Source organism: Rhinolophus hipposideros (assembly GCF_964194185.1).
Source record: "Rhinolophus hipposideros genome assembly, chromosome: 15".
Lineage (NCBI taxonomy): Eukaryota > Metazoa > Chordata > Mammalia > Chiroptera > Rhinolophidae > Rhinolophus > Rhinolophus hipposideros.
In genome coordinates, this window is record NC_138061.1 from 43066673 (window position 1) to 43085955 (window position 19283).

The 19283-nt window shown below is 32.3% G+C and overlaps 1 protein-coding gene across 15 annotated transcripts in view; it reads right to left on the bottom strand.

Moving 5' to 3' along the window:
- The window catches only part of JMJD1C (jumonji domain containing 1C), a 267004-nt gene that overhangs the window by 42827 nt on the left and 204894 nt on the right, over positions 1-19283 (bottom strand). For 8 of the 15 annotated variants that reach the window (XM_081074653.1, XM_081074652.1, XM_081074645.1 and 5 more), the window contains 4 exons: positions 5375-5480; positions 1673-1797; positions 392-535; positions 110-296 (listed from right to left, as the gene is read on the bottom strand). In XM_081074653.1, coding sequence (XP_080930779.1) covers positions 110-296; positions 392-535; positions 1673-1797; positions 5375-5480 — 562 coding nt within the window. Of the gene's footprint in view, positions 1-109; positions 297-387; positions 536-1672; positions 1798-5374; positions 5481-19283 lie in introns of all 15 variants that reach the window. The other 7 variants (XM_081074648.1, XM_081074647.1, XM_081074650.1 and 4 more) reach the window with 3 other exon arrangements.

Consider the following 19283-nt stretch of genomic DNA (forward strand, 5'->3'; position numbering starts at 1 on the left):
AAAAAAAAAATTTTATTTTTCACATCAATATTAAAATAAGTGTATTTTAAAATTAAGTTAAAATTTTTTGTTGTTGTTGTTCTCATTCCCTTAAAAAAGTGGGTCTTACCTCCTCGGACTATGTAATCATACTTTTCCTCCTTCATTTTCTCTTCATCTGGTATACTGCTATCTGAGCCCTTTCTCTTATTTGGACGGCTATTTCTTTGTTGCTGGTGTGTATTCTGTTTTGGTACAGCAGCTTGGGAGTTCATTGCTGGTCTGGGACTATTTGCTTGGGCACGTGTATAATGACCCTAAAAATAACCAATTAATGATTTGTTTATTACCTGATCCTAAGTAAATTAAGGATAAAATTTTTATAATAATCTAGAAGTAACAACATACATACGTGAACAGCGTTGCTATTTTGACTGGCACGAGACCTTCGCCGTGATGTAATGCCAATATTTTCACCTTTTAACAAAGAGTGAACAACATCATCTAGAAAGGTCATTTGAACCATAGAAGGATCGACATTCTGTGGTTCTAGTACCTAATCCCAATACAAAACAAGAACAAAAATTAAATCCAATCAGCCAGCCAATGTGATATTAGATACATATTCTTTACTGAGTAGAAACGTCTAGAAATCAGTTTGGGATCTTTAATTTATTAGATGCTACCATATTTACAATACATCACGTTTAATCACTAAAGATAAAATTATAACCTTCTGAAATCTATTGCAAGTAGAGCTTGAAAAACAAGGGTAAGAATTACTGAGGAGTATAACACCAAGTCATAACATGCATTTTAAAAATAGGAAATAGTTTTCAAAACCCAGCTATAAATTAAAACTAAAAAGGTAGAGCTTAGGAAGAACAAAAGGACAAAAACTGTGTAAATGAGTAACACTAAAACAATTTTTAAAGACAGGTTAGAGAAAGACCTATTTTAAAAACTAAAGGAAATTTTGTGCTTCACTGAGGTGAAAATGTTACCTATTTAGGAAAAAAATCAAATACCATTAAACAATGTACTTAGCATTCTGACTAAAATTTTAATGAAAGCATTTATATTGCTTATCAAGGGGTTCTCATTTATTGAGATTTCCTCCACAGTCCACACAGGTAAGAGGGTGTAAACACCTTCCCCCCCACCCCAGGAAAATAAAGTACAGGTTTAAAAGATTTGAAATCAAGACTTTCAGACTGTTATTTAAAACTCCATATGAAATCTGCATCTTTCACACTCACCATAAAACTTAAAGGAGCATACCAACTCTGAAATTTGATGTAAAAAGAGTTATAGTGTGCACTGAAGTTTTCATTAGTCAAAAGAAAATATTTGGGAAATATTTTTATTCCTGGAGAGACAGAAAAGCTGACTCTAAGAAAGAAAATTTTAGCTGACCTAAGGATTTTTAGAAAAGAAGTAATCAATTAAAAGAGTTTGATATCTCTATTTCAGGGAGTGATTTTATCAGTGTTGAAATAAATTTGGCATCATTACCTCCCAAAGACCTCTCTACACAATATCAGTATACTTAAACTTATTAGGTTTACATGCTAAAAAAACACAGAGATGAAAATTATTTGGTACCAAACTGTTCATCCATTTTTGGGGGGGGGCTCAGAGAATATTTGAATTGTAAATATATCTTTCCAAAAATATTAGTTGGACTGCTTACCTGATCATTCATAACGATCATGGTGCGAGTGAAGAGATCATGATGAGTAATTATGCCAGTAAACCACTGGGTGGCAGAGTCTTGTCTATATACTCTCACTCTATACCCATTTAAGGAATAAGGACCTTAACAAAACAAAACAAAACAAAACATATGAAATAGGGACACCTTGGAGACCTCTGCATTTAAAAACTACCTTTTAGGAGAAACTATGTTATGGATGAGTAATATACTCGAGTACCAGTTTTCAAAAAATTATGTTAGAAAACAAGTGAATATATATTAGAGCCAGATCATTCTGAAGTTATCATTAAACACATTACTAGACACAAACACTTCATAACTCAATGGAAATAAAGTACATTATGTCAGAAAGAATATTTCTGGGATCATGATGTAATAATACAACTGTACAAAATGTAATATTACGTGGTCTAGAGAGTAGTAAGGTTACAAAGCTACTTAGTAATAAGACTGGGGTACATGACTACATGGCTGAAATGAAAAGGTAATTTGGAACTTGATGCATGTGTCTTCTAGTTGCCAAACTTTACCGTAAGCAACTACTACATTCTGATTGATCTGTGACAGCTAGGAAAAACTGCCTGAAGTCTTAAAACATGTAGAGATTGTTAAGTGAATTTATAAATATGGCACTAAAATGCTTTATAAAAAAACTATGGTATACTTTTGTATTATACTTACTTTTAAGAAGGATATCTACATACAGATAGCCTTTAGAAAATAGGGAGGGATTAAATAATGAAAGATATATGTCCGTATATACGTATTCAAATATACCTATTAAAACAAAAGTCACTCCACAGAAGAGTATAATGGAGCTAAAAATTTCTTCAGTTCACAGGTACTAAAATGATGTCAAATACTTGGAAGGTTAACAAGAACTGTGTGTGTGTGTGTGTGTGTGTGTGTGTGTGTGTGTGGAAACGAGACTAGTGCACCTTAATGATAGTTTTGTACAGTAACAATTTACCAAAGTGCTTTCAAAATTTACAAGTGCTTATTTAATCTTCTCCAACTCTTAGGTACTGTTTTTCCCTTTCACAAAAATTTAAAAAGTGAAGTTGATAGGTTAAAAAAGTTTTTCAGAGAAAAAACTAGGCCTGAATTTATTTCTCTATTTCTTAGGTTAATGTTCTCTTCCACAGCTATAAGACATTTAACATATTGATTAATGGTTTAATATTTGCCAGTTTTTAAAAAATGTATGCCAATATCAGCCTGAAATATAAATCAACTAACACATCGGTAGAAAGTATTCCATGTGACCTATAAATTAAATACATTCGTAGCCATAATCAATTATACAAACTCTAATTTTTTCTCACTATGAAAGAATAAGACTCCAGTTGGTGGGATTGCAGATTAGTGCAGCCACTATGGAAAACAGTATGGAGGTATCTCAGGAATCTGAAAATGGAACTACCCTATGATCCAGTAATTCCACTCCTAGGCATCTACCCGGAGAAATCCAAAACTCCAATTCAAAAATCAGTATGCACTCCTATGTTTATTGCAGCAATTTACACAATAGCCAAGATATGGAAACAACTGAAATGCCCATCGGTAGATGACTGGATTAAGAAGCTGTGGTACATTTATACAATGGAGTATTACGCAGCCATAAAGAAGAAAGAAATCTTATCGTTTGCAACAACATGGATGGATCTAGAGAACATTATGTTAAGTGAAATAAGTCAGAAAGACAAGTACCATATGATCTCACTTATATGCGGAATCTAAAGAAAAGAATATGTGAATGAACTAATCAGAAACAGTTTTGAGGACACAAAGAAAAAACCGAGAGTTGTTAGTTGGGCTGGGGGGGGAGGGGGGATGGTTGGGGATGGTTGGGGATAAGGGGAAAGGTGAAGGGATTAGGAAGCAGCTGGTAACCACAAGATGGCCTCAGGGTTTTTTGAAAATTAATTTGGGGAACTTATTCAATAATGTTGTAAAGATTTTGTTGGGTATCCCATGGACATGCGTCCTATTTGGGAGACCACCTCAGAGATACTGTGGATGCCTGATCATGGCATTGTACACCAGAAGCTAAACATTAATGAATGCCAACTATAATTTTATATATATAATGTGATGGCTCGGTGTGAGGTAGGAGGGATAATGGATGGGGGGAGGGGGGTTCACAGTGTGAGGGATATATAAATGATGAACGTCTAAGTATTACCTTGTCTTGTACACCTGAAACTAATAAATTAAAAAAAAAAAAAGAATAAGACTCCAAATTATTTTTTTCTGACTGTAATCGAGAAAAAGCTTACAGAATAACTCCAAATAACGACCAATTTTCAATTCCCATTAGTACACCATCTTATTAACTGTCTTGTTCTCCCACAACCAAACACAATTTGGTGTTAGCTTCCCATTAATTCTGCATAAAATGGACAGGAACTATACTGCCTTAATATTTTCACCTCTAAGAATATGGTAAGAAAACAAAGTTATTAAAAAATACTAGATTGGTTTCTTCAATAAATAAACTGTAAGGAAAGGAAGGGGGAAAAAAGGTAAGACAGACACATCAACCAATCAGTTTGTGGATATTTTTTAGATCCCCTTATTTATCAATCAATCAATCAATCAAACCCATTAAAAGTCATATAAGACATTTATGAGAACAATAGAAATTTGAGTATCTAGTATTTAATATTAAGGAGCTATTAATTTTTTTGGCACAATAATATTATGGTGGCTTTAAAAATGGATAGAATGTGGCAATGTCTGAAATTTGATAAAAGTAAATGAGAATGGATGTGAAAGGATTCACCAAGGTTTTATAGTTTTGGGGGCTCAGAGATAGGCACATGGAAGGTCACCGAAATATTTTATTTCTGTGTATGTTTCAAATTCTCCATATTAAAAGTTTAAAAATATTTAACCTAAGAATTTATAAGTGTATCATTTGCTGCTATAAATACCCATACAAAGCAAAAGAGTCACAATTTTGGGATTATCTCTATTAATGCTTAAATGGCATGAAGTTGAGGGATGAGATAAATATGGGAATTTAACAAAATTCCTTTTTATAAACATTCAACAGAATAGCATATCCATGCCATATAGTCCAGTTTCAATTCAATTTCACAAAAAGCTTAATTACATTTACATAATGATTTTACTGACCAAAAAAGCAATCATTAAGAGTTATAAAACCTCACTGCTTTGAAAGTCATATGTTGTAAACAAACTTGTAACTTAAAAAAAGGGGGGGGGGCTAAGTCTAGTATACTAGTATTGTGGTTATCACTGGAAGAAGGCAAACTGAAACAGGCCACTTTTATCAGATACCAACAGCATTCTTCAAAGGAAACCAATTGTGGCTTTAGGCAACTCTCTACTGCAAACAATGCTTCCTTTTCCAGGAAGGACACACCTAAAGTCTTCTGTAAATATGGAAATTTTCCTATCAACAAAACATCTGTGTGCTTATAATTTCATGCCAGGCAGTTCGCTCAAATTTGTTAATAAACTGATTAAGTTACCAACTTTCTATTGAAATTATGATTTTTGCTACTATTTCCCCTGGTCTGTATATAACTCAAGATATTAGACTGGGCTTTATATTTATATTGCACATAATTGAACAACAAAAACCAAACATGAGAAGCTGACCAGTTCCCAAAAATAACGAATAATAACGCTTAACTGAAAAATAGTTACCTTGCATAAAAATCTCCTGAACCTTTTGTTCCTTTATCCAGACTTTCACTTCTTCCTGAAGTTGTGGGTTGTCCCTGAGAACTGGGTTTAGACTGTCTATGTCGTCCTAGAATTACAGATTAAAAGGAAGGTCATGTTATGCTGTCGTAACATTAATATTACTGATTTTCCCTCCTGTATGTTCTAAGGACTGAAGAAAATTTCTTGATCTAAATGTATGCAAAAACACAAATTCATAAATTATAGTTCATTAGCAATTACATAACGGAGAACAAGAAATTAATCCAGGATAAAGTTTGATCCTTGACAAATGTCCTAAAGGCAAAATTTAAAATTTACTCATATGTTTTCTAACTTCAATTCTGATCATATACAAGTTACCATTTTAAAAGGTTTCACTGTTAGAAGCAATATACAAACCAAACAGCATCAGGTCATCTAAGGTGGGTAAGAAAAGAATCAAGTTGAACATTTTAATGACAATACAAGTATACATAGATGAGTTACCCTCTTCCCAAAATGCCTAAAATGTTAGTTTGAAATGACAAAAGTCATTATTCCACTACTTTGATTTAAATGTCGTTAGTTCTGTTCTACTCAAACTCATCTGACCAGTAACTCCACTGCTAAACGTTTTATATTTTCAAACCAGTGTCAAAGAATCCAGGCAATTAAAATTACATTATTGATGGCATTATCCTTGTAACAGGGTGGATATCTAGACACAGAAACAACTGGTTCTCTCCTTGGAGATGTGAATCACACAGTCACATGGTTTCCCACAATCTGCTGGTCCCCCGCTGGACTCTTTGACATTCTGTTCTCTCTCTCTCAAAGCACCTCTGCTGCTCCTGAATTTGAGATCAGCGCAGGAGCCCTAAAGTAGAGCTGGGAAGAACAACAAAGCAGCACTGTCAATTGGCGGCCCTTTTAAAAGTGGACTGGCAGATTATGGAAACCAGTGAATAGAAAGGAGCTAAATGAAGGAAATTATATCTGGTGAATAAAAATAATTTGGGAGTTTGGAAAAGCCAAAAGTGACTGAAGAGCACAATGAAGGAACCCTAATCAAACATGTCATACTTCACTCTTCTGCTCTAAAATTAATCTTAAGTGAAGCTTTTCCTTCTCATCTCATCACTGCTTTCAGGACTACTCTGTGTTTTTAATATTGTGGTAGATACTCTGATACTTCATTTGTAACTGGTGAATACTAACTCAAGGCGAAATGAAGGACTTTAAAGTTATCAACTATGTTTCTTGGAAAAGATGTAGACAGAAATGCTACTTTACAGCAGATGGAAATTAACTAGAGTGAAAAAGTGTCATACAAAAAGGTAGATAAACTGTCATAAAAAATGCCCATGACATGTCTTCCTTTTTGTAAAGAAACTTTCTAGCAATCCCTTTTCTGCACCCCATCTCCCTTTAATAATATGTTGCACACAGTTAACCTCGTAATTTTAGGAATAGAAAGTACCATGTAAAGTTCATATTCTAACTCTCTTGATGCACAGCCGGTGACAGTCTAGTTCTAAGACAGACAAACACAGGAAAATCTCTACATCCCAAGGATAACCATTACCATTTCCAGACAGCTCTGACAGCTACCAAGTTCTCTTAAAATCTTTAACTTCTATCTATATACAGATCCAAGTTTAACTCCTTGGAGTCAAAACACAAGCCTAATTGCTTTCCTACCGGATAGTTCTTCAAACATTTGGATTCTGGTTTTATGCTTCTGCAGACCTGAGTCTTTTTTGGTCTAAACACCCACCTTTATTACAATTTGCTCTTCTAAATGTTATTCTAGACATTTAATTGGCAAGAAGATGCTTCATCAAAAAAAACCCACAGTCACATGGGTGTCAATCACTCTAACTTATATGAAGTTTATTACAGTGGTCTATCGCTCCCAAGCCTTTATGTATATATATACATATATATATATATGTATTTTGGGGGGCGGTGGGGTGGGGAAGATGAGGTATAAACTGCTATTAAAGCAGCACTGCCAATACTTGTAGAAAGGTACAGATATATCTATAGTACTAGTTCCCTCTATTGAAATTCTATAGCTTAAAACTGTTAGAAAATTTATTTGTTCAACATTTATTTATATTTTATTTATTCAACAGGTTAAAATAATGGGCTGTATTTCCAAGATCACTAAAGCATAACTAGTATCTTCTCAACAATGACCCATTCATTTTATAGAAAAAACATACCATTAAAAACTGAGAGTCTATTTATTGAAATGACATAACACGTAAGTTCAAATTTCTGTGTATCAATTTCCTCATCTATAAAGCAGTTAACTAATATAATATAATAGTTTTCTTAAAACATCCAATTCTGAATTAGCATGGTATTGGATGACATGAATTACTAAATTAAAACCCATGAAAATTATCCCAACACACTACCTGGTTATGATAGTCATATTGTTGCTGAAGTCCTCCTATATGTATATAGTGTTCTGAAAGTTATAGGTATTTCTGTCAAGTTGTAGTCATTCCCATTGTGAGCCTTTTACAGAGGCTCACAAAATGATAAAGGATCAGATTTGTAAGAGTTGCTAACAAGTAGCCTTTGGAAAATGAAGGCCTTTCCCCCTATTTATTGATGTGATGAAAGTGTTAAATATCAGGTAAAAAGTTATAAGGCAGACTCACAGAGATGAGAAACTAAGGATACGTGATATTCACTAACTTTCTGAATGCAGTTGACTGATGGAACTTCAACTGTGCCTTGAGTTTGAGATTAAAAACTAACTGCATAGTACTTAACTTTTTAGCAACTGTAGTACTTACACAGATAATTTTTATATTGAATATCTAAAATAATACATATTCTTTACTTTACCCAAACAAATCACTAAGATAGCAAATAAATAGCATCCTGTATTGACTAGCCTCTCCTCCATACACTTTATCCAATATGTTACACTGCTAGTTACAACCTCCAGCAAAAGGAGGTTGTAAATTGTAAATGACTAATAGGAAAAAAATCAGTTCACCAAGATCTGCTTTACTGGAAACTTCTATAGAAAACATGGAAAAGTTCTAATAAACAGTGACTTGAATGAAATCCTGGGCCATACTGTTCACCTGTGTGCTGTTTCTCCCTTTGCAAAAAAGAGGGTTAGCTCTAGATCAGGGGTGTCCAAACTTTTCTCAACGTTTTTTACCAAGGGCCATATGAGGTAAAATACACAAACAGCCAGGCCACTCACTGGAGGTGAATTACGTATTGCCTCACCTGGTTTATTTAAGTAAACTAAATATATTTTTGGAATTTGCTGCGGGCCAATAAAAAATGGATTGCGGGCCGCAGTTGGCCCGTGGGCCGCAGTTTGGACACCCCTGCTCTAGATGAACATTAGTGGGGCTTCTTAATATAAAGAATAAGAAAGACAATAGCTAACATGATTGTGCATTTGTTAAGGCAGAACCATGCTGAGTGCTTTCCCTATGTTATCCATTTTTGTAACAGTATTGTTAGGCTGAAATTATTATACCTTTTAAATATTACACCCAGAGAGGGTCCGTAGTTATAGTCAGGATGTGATGGAGAGACTATTTGAATCTAGTTCTGTGAATCTAGAGCTCAGGCTCTTTTTTCCCCTTACTCTCTTTCTCTCTTCAACTAGTACACCCAAAAAGAATGAGTAATATACTACTATCACTGTATTTCAAAAAAAATTTTTTAATTAAAGTTTACCGGGGTGACAATTGTTAGTAAAGTTACATTGATTTCAGGTGTACAATTCTGTATTATATCATCTATAACGTATTTCAAAATTTGACAAATTTCTTCACATTATATGTAAAAGGTGAAAACTATCTTTGAAAAAGTAACTATCTTATGAAGTCTGAATGGATCAAAAGCAAAGACTCAAACAACATCAGGTGGACGTCATCTATCTGTAATCTCACATTGGTTATGTGAAAATTCTATGTGTAGCAATAGTCTAACACTCACTCATCATGCAATCTTATTATCAGAAAGTGTAAAAAAGAAGGTAATTGCTTTGGCAAAGTGACTTATTCGTTACCTCCCAATTCCCAAATGCTATATATTTCTAAGTAAACACTGCCCTGAATTACTATTTGAGATGATCAAATTACAGATTTTTTTTCCATGTGTACAGAAGAATATGATGGAATTTAAAAGAAAAAAAGCATTCCTTAAAACATAAAAATTAAAATCAGGCTGGAATCTGTACTTTGACAGTGGAACTACTGCGTAATCTAATTTTAAGTGATTCTCTACTTCATCCTTAATCACAGGGAAAAAAAATTACAATAGTATGTTTTAAAAGATCACAGCACTAAAACATTTACATATGCCTCACTAGGTTTAATAACAGCAATATTATGAAAGTGTTCAAAACATACGTAGCCATTACCATAACAAAATTCTCCTTACTAGTTCAACAAATATTTTCTTTATGTCACACATACTATGGATTTAACTACTGACAAAAGAGTCAGCAGAGGCATGAGTTAGGTAATAATACACTAGTTGTGGGGGCGGCCGATTAGCTCAGTTGGTTAGAGCGCGGTGCTCTTAACAAGGTTGCTGGTTTGATCCCCACATGGGCCACTGTGAGCTGCGCCCTCCACAACTAGATTGAAACAACTTGACTTGGAGTGGACAGTTCCTGGAAAAACACACTTAAAAAATAAATATGTTTAAAAAATAATAATATACTAGTTGTTAGTTTCTATCTAGGTCACTGAGCTAATAGGCTTAATAATTGTAAGAGATCTGCTCTAAAGTCCTACCTGGTGTCTAGAATAGCACTTTCATTTTAGGATAGAAGAATTATCACAAACTGGAGTAGTTTTTCTCTGTTTGGACAATTTCTGACAGAGAATGACCCAATACCTGCTTTCAAATTGATACTGATGGCTTAGCAATGGAATGATTTCTTTCCCCCTGCAATAAGTTCTTGACCTTTGTGGTGACACCTTAAATCCCACGATATAAACTTACCCATAAAAACCACACTTGACTGTATTTTATAACAGTTACCATTAAAAAAACTATCTGGATCTTGAATGTTAGGTTAGATGATTGAACATGCTTTGCTACACCGTTTTGCCACAGTCATAACTTAAGTTCATGCTTCAGTAAAATTACAAATGATTGCTTTTCCTTTGATCCGTGCAGTTGCTAGCTAACAGTTAAAAACATGAATATTAAAGTCTACCTAGGTCAAGAGTGATACCAATTGCTATTATACCAATTTTTGTATAATTTATAAAAGAACTTACTTCATTAATAAGGATTTACTGGAGCAGGAAACTAAGTTTCAAAGATACTACGGCCGTCTTCCAAAAGCACAACTGTCTAAATCATCTTCAGTTTTAATCAAATGCAGCTACCACAGAGGGCTTCCATATATTTTCGTGATTTAAAGCAAGGATTAGCAAACTTACCCTATAAAGGGCAGAGTAAGTTAGTCTTTGTGGGTCATACCATGTTACAACTACTCAGTTGGTATTATAGCACCAAAAGCAGCCAACCAATACATAAACGAATAAACATGGTTATGTTCCAATACAATTTATTTATTGATTTTATATATGACATTTGAATTTCACAGGATGTTCAGGTGTCATGTCTTTTGATTCCTCTTTTAAGTTTTTTTCAACCGTTTAAAAATTAAAAGGCCTTATAAAAAAACAAGAGGCAGGATGGATTTGGCCTGTGGTTGTAGTTTGCTTACCACCCATGATTTAAAACAAAAACAAATAAACTACAGGTATGAAGCAAGATTAAAAACTCTAATTAATGCAATGCAGTTTGATAGCAAATTACTGCAAATTCTATTTCCATAAATGGCTGAATTATATATATTTATGAGCACAGGAAAAGAAATCAATAACCAAATCCATTTCATTTAATAATTAAAGAAAAAGTATTTTAAGATAATTTTTTAAGGCTTTCACAAGTAAATGAGTTTCCCCAATACATTCTTGTGCCATGTTTAGCCTTCCAAATATAATAATGTGCTTGTCTGTAGCATGAAAAAATTACCCACTTTGAAAGATAAGATTTATGCCTTTAATATCAATGAGAATTATATTCATTTTATACAAAAGTTAGTACCATCCACTTCTCTGGACTCCATAGTAGGGTACAAATAGGTATATGTATTGAAAAGAGGAAGTTTTCTAAAGTTAGTGTTCCAACATTAATCCTATGTTTCACATATCTGATTTATTAAGAACACCAGAGATTAATTTTTAAACTTCTCTCTATATATAATTTTTAAAAGATGCATTTTGAAGTTTCGTATAATTAATAGACAATTAAGTTCTATATATGCATAATTTCAGAATTCCTAGTTGATTTTGGTTAATTCAGAAGCCTACAATCCAGACTATGATTTAACCAAAGCAATAGAATTCTTTCGTCTTTCGTGTAATAAAAAAAGTAATGTGACACATGCTTATTCCATCTAAATTATTTATATTCTGAAACCACACGAGAAAAATTTAATTTCTTAATGGAAATGATATAAACAGTAGTCAATACAACAAAATTCTATTTTCACTTAATACTATTAACAAAAATCATTCTAGAGAATGGGAGTGAAAATATTCAGAAAATATGATGATGTTTAGGTATATATTTTATTGGTTAAAAATGATTCAGTTGTACAAAGGAAAATAGCAACGTCCAACATTTCAATTTTTTGTAATTTTTAAATGTATGAAATATATGGTTTCAAATAATATTCTTAGCATTAGTGTTTATTTTATTTAGAAACACAAGCATAAAAAATAAAGTGATGAATGACCCTGACCCCACATGAATCTAAACAAAGCAATTCCACTCAACAGCTTAAAAAAATTAGAAGTATTTTAGTATATATTATCCCTTAAAAATATTTCTGTATCTTCATCAGACATTATGGCTAAAGGCAGTTGATACCTTTAAGTATTAAAAGACAGTATCTAGCATGTCAATGGGCACATTTTAAGTTTGTCCATGCATAAAATGAAAACATCACCATAGTTTCCCCCACATTTTTCATGTTTCCAATATCATCCATTTTCACAACATCATCACTTAAGAACAGAAGAACTCATTAAATTATGTAATATCAAGAAGGCTCCACAGACATTATAGGTCCCTAAGGGTAAATATTTTGTCCTTTTCATAAAATGAGAACTATAAATATAATACAATTGGAGCACTGAGCTATATTCACAATGGTGGTTTATAGGATTACATGCAAATGAGTTTATAGGATTATATAAAATGTTTATAGGATCATATACAAATTATAAAATCTCTCGTTAGAAGTTGAGATTGAAAACTCAGTATTTTCTCCTTAAGAAGGTAATAACTATCTTTGTATGAGGAGATAAAAATCAATGATCTCATTTATACTGTCTCCTAAGGAACACAGATATTAAAAACAAACAAAAAAAAGTGCACGGGAAGATCTACACAAATACACAGTGACTATATGACCCTCTGAAAAAGAAAATGATTAGGGTTGAAGAGCAAGAAAATGTTAACACTACATCCTGCCACAAAATTGTCTCCAAACACTACTGGGAGAAATATCAATAATTTTCAAATTATTTTACCTGATATTTTCTGTTACATAAGATTAATGCTTTGTTATTTCTAAATGTTTTAAACATAATTCTGAATCTATATTGTCAATTTTAGAGACGTGATTCTTCATAACACATTATATGATAAAACCTAGAATTTTCTAGATTTACATCATTGCTAAAATTTTCAGTTTTTGGCAGAATTTTAAATTATTATAATTATTTAGAAACTACTTGATTCTCTGTATATATACCAATCAGTCCTTTAGCGTCAAGAGTGTTGGGGATTTTATGCATCCACACTAAAAAAAAAAAAAAAAAAAACTATGCAAAACTTTAATGTACACAAATCAAAATTAAGCAGGTATATGGAATTCACTCACTGTGATCTTTATTTTGTGATTTTTTTTTACCAGGAGAACTGACTTTAATGACTGTGGGGACAGAGTCCCAGAGAGCAGTTTCCAGGCTCTTGGCCTAGAGTGGGGAGGTGCTGAGTGAATGACCATCAGTTGTGATTGGTTGGCCATCAGCGGTAACTGGTTAGCCAATTGGCTACTGATGTAATAACTGCCGGGCTGTGTTGATTGGTTGGTTGGTTGGCCAGCAGAGAAGTGAATGGCGGACTGCGGATCCTGTGGCTACTACTGCATGTGTCTCCCCCAACCGCCCGAGAGAATACAGTGGCATGACTCCCCTTTCTATGGCTCCGTGGGTGTTCCTTTTTGGCCTCGCCATATTCTGCGTTCTTATGTGGGGAGCGGAACTAGAGTACCCGCACGCCGCCCCGCACGACAATGACAATTAAGCTTCACTTTTTAAAAAGCAAGCTGTAAAAGCAATGACTTATTACAAACAGCCTGACTGGCCTTAGGAAGGTCTGTGAAACACAATCAAAGGCATTGACTGGTTGTAGAAATCAGGGAGCAAGCCTAAATAAAGTCAGCAGTGAATCTAGAGGTGAGGCCTATTCTATGGATTACAGGCCGCCCATAAAACAAAGAGATAGACTATATATCTTTACTTACATATTATAGTTATATATTTATTTACCTTAAAAATACTTATATATTTACTTATATATTATAGTTATATATTTATTTACCTTAAGAACTTACTTTCACACTCTTTCTTGTACAGTCTTTTTTCAGTCTAAACCATCCTTTTGTCAATATATTACTATAACATTATCAACTTTCTAGAATATCCCCTTTCTGACATTGCCCTGATTAAAATAACCTACCAATCTTTCTAAATTGTTTTATTTACCATACACCTCATTGATCCTAATTTCAGAAAAGCAATTTTTTGATGTACATGAACATTAAAAAACTAAAATAAAACAACTATATTTGGCCCTTTGCAATAACATAATTTACCTTTGCCTATAAAAAAAAGTTGGAAAATGATATTAGTTAATAATTCATTTCAGAGAATCACTACAGCTAAAACCCTGTACCTTGATCCCAGAGTATTAACCAATAGTAGAGGATGAGTATTCCATTATCCTCAAAAATCTCCCTGAAGCTTATTGCCTTGCTAAGCAGTCAGCCATTATATAACCATGCAAATATTTAAGGAATCTCTCCTTGAAACTTCCATTTGGTATTACTTGCCATTATTTGTATCATTAATAACTAAAATGGAAATGGTTATAATTTAAGAGAAATACATATATATAATATATAACACACACACACATACCAGGGGTGCCAAAAAATGTATACAAGTGGACACTTTGGTCAACATTGCTCAGCAGTGGTTCGATGTAATCAGAAGTATCTGAATGCTGATGGTAACCACTTTGAGCACCTTTTGAACTGCAGAAGTCAAAGGTGACTTGTATTCATCTTTTGTTATTGGTATATATTGAGTATTACAATTTTAATAGTTTTCCTTTCTTAAAATGTGTATACATTTTTTTGCAAGCTCTGTATATAAAGATAATGAGAAAAAAAGCAGTGAAGTTTCTAAATTTTTGAAAAGCTTCAAGATTTTAATTTAATGTATAGTTATAGTTCTGAGTTTCTTTGTACTCCTGACTTCCCATATTTGTACAAACTGAAATATGATAAGGTACAAACACATTCCTATATTATTTGCATTATTTATACATTCATCATTGAATTAATTTCAAAGTTCATTTTCTGTTTAACTTAAAAAATATTTCCTCTATTCAAATATCTGGCAATCTCTAATTCTTGACAACTTAAATGTTACTGTAAATGTCATTTAAAATGAGAAGAAAGGTTCTAACTACAAAGATCTTTACTTCCACTGAGTATTTTAAATTATTCTCTCTACTAGCTAATTTTGACACATTCTGATTTGGAAAAGTGACTTTGGCCTGAAGGCTTTTACCAAAGTTTATCAATATAAAAGAAAAAATAAAACCAAAACTATATATTTAATGCAATCCCAACTCAGTAAAGGTTACCATATTTGTTAATTCTTTATAGCTAAAAATGTGTCCAGTTAATATGTATAAACTAAAATATGCTCAATGGAACATTATTGCTTTCTCAAACTCTTCAAAGCATATTATAATAACTTGTATTATTTGTCAAATGTATTTTCCCTAGGTATAAAAGTATTATCATTTTCACTCAGACGAAAATACCGCCTGTAACATTAGTACCGATAAAAACAAAATAAAATAGAACCAAATTTAGACTTCATGTCTAGTAAAGGACACATCTCAAATCACAACAAACATACAAGGCCAACAAAATTTAGTGATAAATACAAATATATGGTGATGGAAGGAGAACTGACTCTGGGTGGTGAACACACAATGGGATTTATAGATGATGTAATACAGAATTGTACACCTGAAATCTATGCAATTTCACTAACAACTGTCACCCCAATAAATTTAAAAAAAATTTAGTGATAAATAAGAGTAATTTAATACAATTTTCTATCATTACTGTTCTGAGTTTATATTCCAGAATTAAAATATTTCTCGAAAGAAAATCCACTTACTTAGGTAACTGATACAGCTTTAAATATACTGGATCTTGGCTCAAAAGATCACAAATACAATCACAGTAACATTCCTTTTCTTCACTATTTTTCCAACTAGAAAAGAGTAATCCATTTTCATGAGTGATTACTTTCCTAAATTTTTCTAAAGATCAAAAAGTCTCATTTGCAGAGCTCGTAAGTATTTACTATGGAACAGACACTGAGCTGATAAACATTTTACATTCACTACGGTATGTCACTTATTTCTCAAACTAACCTTGTGATGCAAATATTCTTATCCCCGTTTTGTAGAAGAGAAATAGACATATTAGATTTGACCAGGGTTACATTGGTAATAAATGGTGGTGTATGGATTTAAACAAAAGCAGAAGTCTGACTTGAATTTCACATGTTTAAATACCACAATATACTACTACTTCCCTTAATATCTTCTTTCCTTTGCATATCCATATTCAGTCTGATCTGTAAATGAACTGCCCATCCTTCAGTGAATATCTGACTAATTGTTTAAGGCTTAGGCCAATTTTAAATGTTCATACATTTTTTGCAGTAATTCTACAAAACTTTTTTCTAAGGAAATGCAAAAGGCAGACTAAAATTAACATACAAATATTTACCACAGTATTTATAATTGAGAAAAAAAACACCTAAATGCAAGCTACTGGGGGGTACAAGATGGTACTTCCATCTTGGGAATTATTAAAATGACATCAATATAATTTTTAACATGTAAAAAAAACTGATGCAAAGTTAAGCTAAAAAAACAAAATAATGAGAGATCAACACTTTTTATTTATGTAAAGTGTTGGAGAGTAAATATTTTAGGCTTTGCTGGCAATATTCTACTACTCATCTCTGTCATATTAGCATAAAAAGGAGCCATAGATAAACACAGGAGTATGGACATATTCTCATAAAACTTTATTTATGGACATTAAATTTCTTATAATTTTAACATGGCATGATATTTTCCCCAACATCTTAAAAATGTACCATTCTAAGCTTGGAAGCAGTTAAAAAAAAAAAAAAGAAATCAAGAAATGGCTTAGATTTGGCCTATGGGCTACTGTTTGCTGACAACAGATCTAAATGATCATTAAGTGTATATATAGAAAGTAATTCCACACACACACACACACACACACAAAGTCTGGAAGGAAATCTGTCAAATTTTAATAGTAGTTGTCTCTTGGTGTAGTTTTGCGTAAGTACATATTATTCTTCTCCTTTTAATTTTTCTGTATTTTTTATAAAGTGTTTATGTTAATGAAAAAAATAATTAAAAATTTTTAAAAATACAAATTGTTAACTAAATCTTTTCTAAAAGATGAACTCTGGATAATTATTTGCTATAGATATCCACTGTGCTCTTTAAGTCTTGAAGTTACTCCTATCTTCATATCACATTGTATTACAATTTTCTGTCTTTTTCCTTGACTTCACCAAGCATCTTGAGGAGCTTAATTTTTTATGTTTTTATTTCAATTGTCTAGAATTTATTAACCAGGTAATCAATAAGTCAATAAAATTCTACTGGCTGAATCAGGTGATTTTAAAGGTATTCTAAAGTACTTTCTTAACAAAAATAAAATTAGTTCCAAACTGGGAAAAATACTGTAATCATCACCATATAATGGTCTTTCATATGTATACATCATAAGGAGTACCACCCAAATAGATATAGGAGCTAATGCCAAAGAAATATGTCACAAAAATATGTAAGTGAGAAAAACTCGGGGCGGCTGGTTAGCTCAGTTGGTTAGAGCGCGGTGCTCTTAACAATAAGGTTGCAGGTTCGATCCCCACATGGGCCACTGCGCCCTCCACACCTAGACTGAAATAACTATTTGACTTGGAGCTGATGGGTCCTGGGAAAACACACTTGAATAAATAAAAGTTTAAAAAAAGAAAAACTCTGTAAAGAAAAAGTTCTATCTCACCACTATTAAAGAACCACAAATTTAAATTTAAAGTGCATTCCAGTGTTTTGGTTGATCAGATTGGGAAACTTAAAAAATTTATGACACACCAGTGTTGGAAAGACAAAAATTAAGGCATACTCAAAAAGCAATTTCACACAACCTATTGAAATAGTGGGTGTCTCTGTAACTCAAATTAGCACACAGGACTTGGAAAAAATTAAGTGAACAATGTCAGTATAACACAGAAGTAATGTTCCATATGCCATTTATTTATTTATTTATTTATTTTACTATCTAGTATAAGCAGTTGAATGCTAAATATACAAATAAAGCTGAACACAGTAGTAGACCCAATATCCATTCATTCCACTTTGTTCTTAGTTTAAGGTAACTGTATGCTGCCTTAGAACTTCATATTGATTAGACTGCCCTTATTTTATTTTACTTTTGACTCCCTAATTCAGCAATCTCAATTCTTCCATAAACATTCTTAGTATCAAATAACCCTCACCTTTTTCTTAAATGTAAAGTACTATATCTAACTACTTATTAGAAATACACTGTCTTTTTAAAGTCTACTAGTATTTTTATAGGACTATTATTGTTTATGTTAGTACTCTTGATAAAAATTTGCATGTGCTTTGAACGTTCTACTCCAACACTATTTTTCTCAAAATCTTTGTCCTTGGAGAGTGAAATTTTGTAGAATATGAGGTTTTTCACGTATGGCTATGTACATTATCTTAAATACACACTCTTCTGCCCAACAGTTAACTTTCAAGAAATCTAAGGAAATAAGTGAATAACAAAACAAAATAACGTATGTATAAGAAGAGTATCTTTGTTTTAAAACAGGAAAACGTTTTAGTAGTTGCTCATATACCCATCAATACGATACAGCCAGGAAAAATGATTACGCAGGTACATTTACTGACATGAAAAAACGCTCATGACATAGGGAGAGAAAAACACCACAGAATAGTGATGTATTTCATATTAATACTAATTTCCTTTGTTATATATTAAAGTTCCATCTGAAGAAACTTAGTTTCAATAACAAATACAATATAATCTCATATTTAAGTACAATGAATATATATATTCCATAGAAACTTAGGTAGCTTAAAAATTATTGATAAACTTAAAAATACTCTGCATTCTTTTCATATCTTTATACCAACTTCTTAGATAATTTTATTAAAATCAGTAAGAATAAATTGAACATGTTGCTACTTAAAATTTTAGTTATAAAAAATAGTTAAAGGGTTACAAAAAGAATGGGTTATTTAATGGAATTCTATTAACATGTCATTGATTATACCAAGTCTGATTCAAATGAATGTTTAAAACTGCCATTTATAAAAATAAAAACCTTTAATTCTATCATACATTTATTGATAAACATTAGGTCATAAA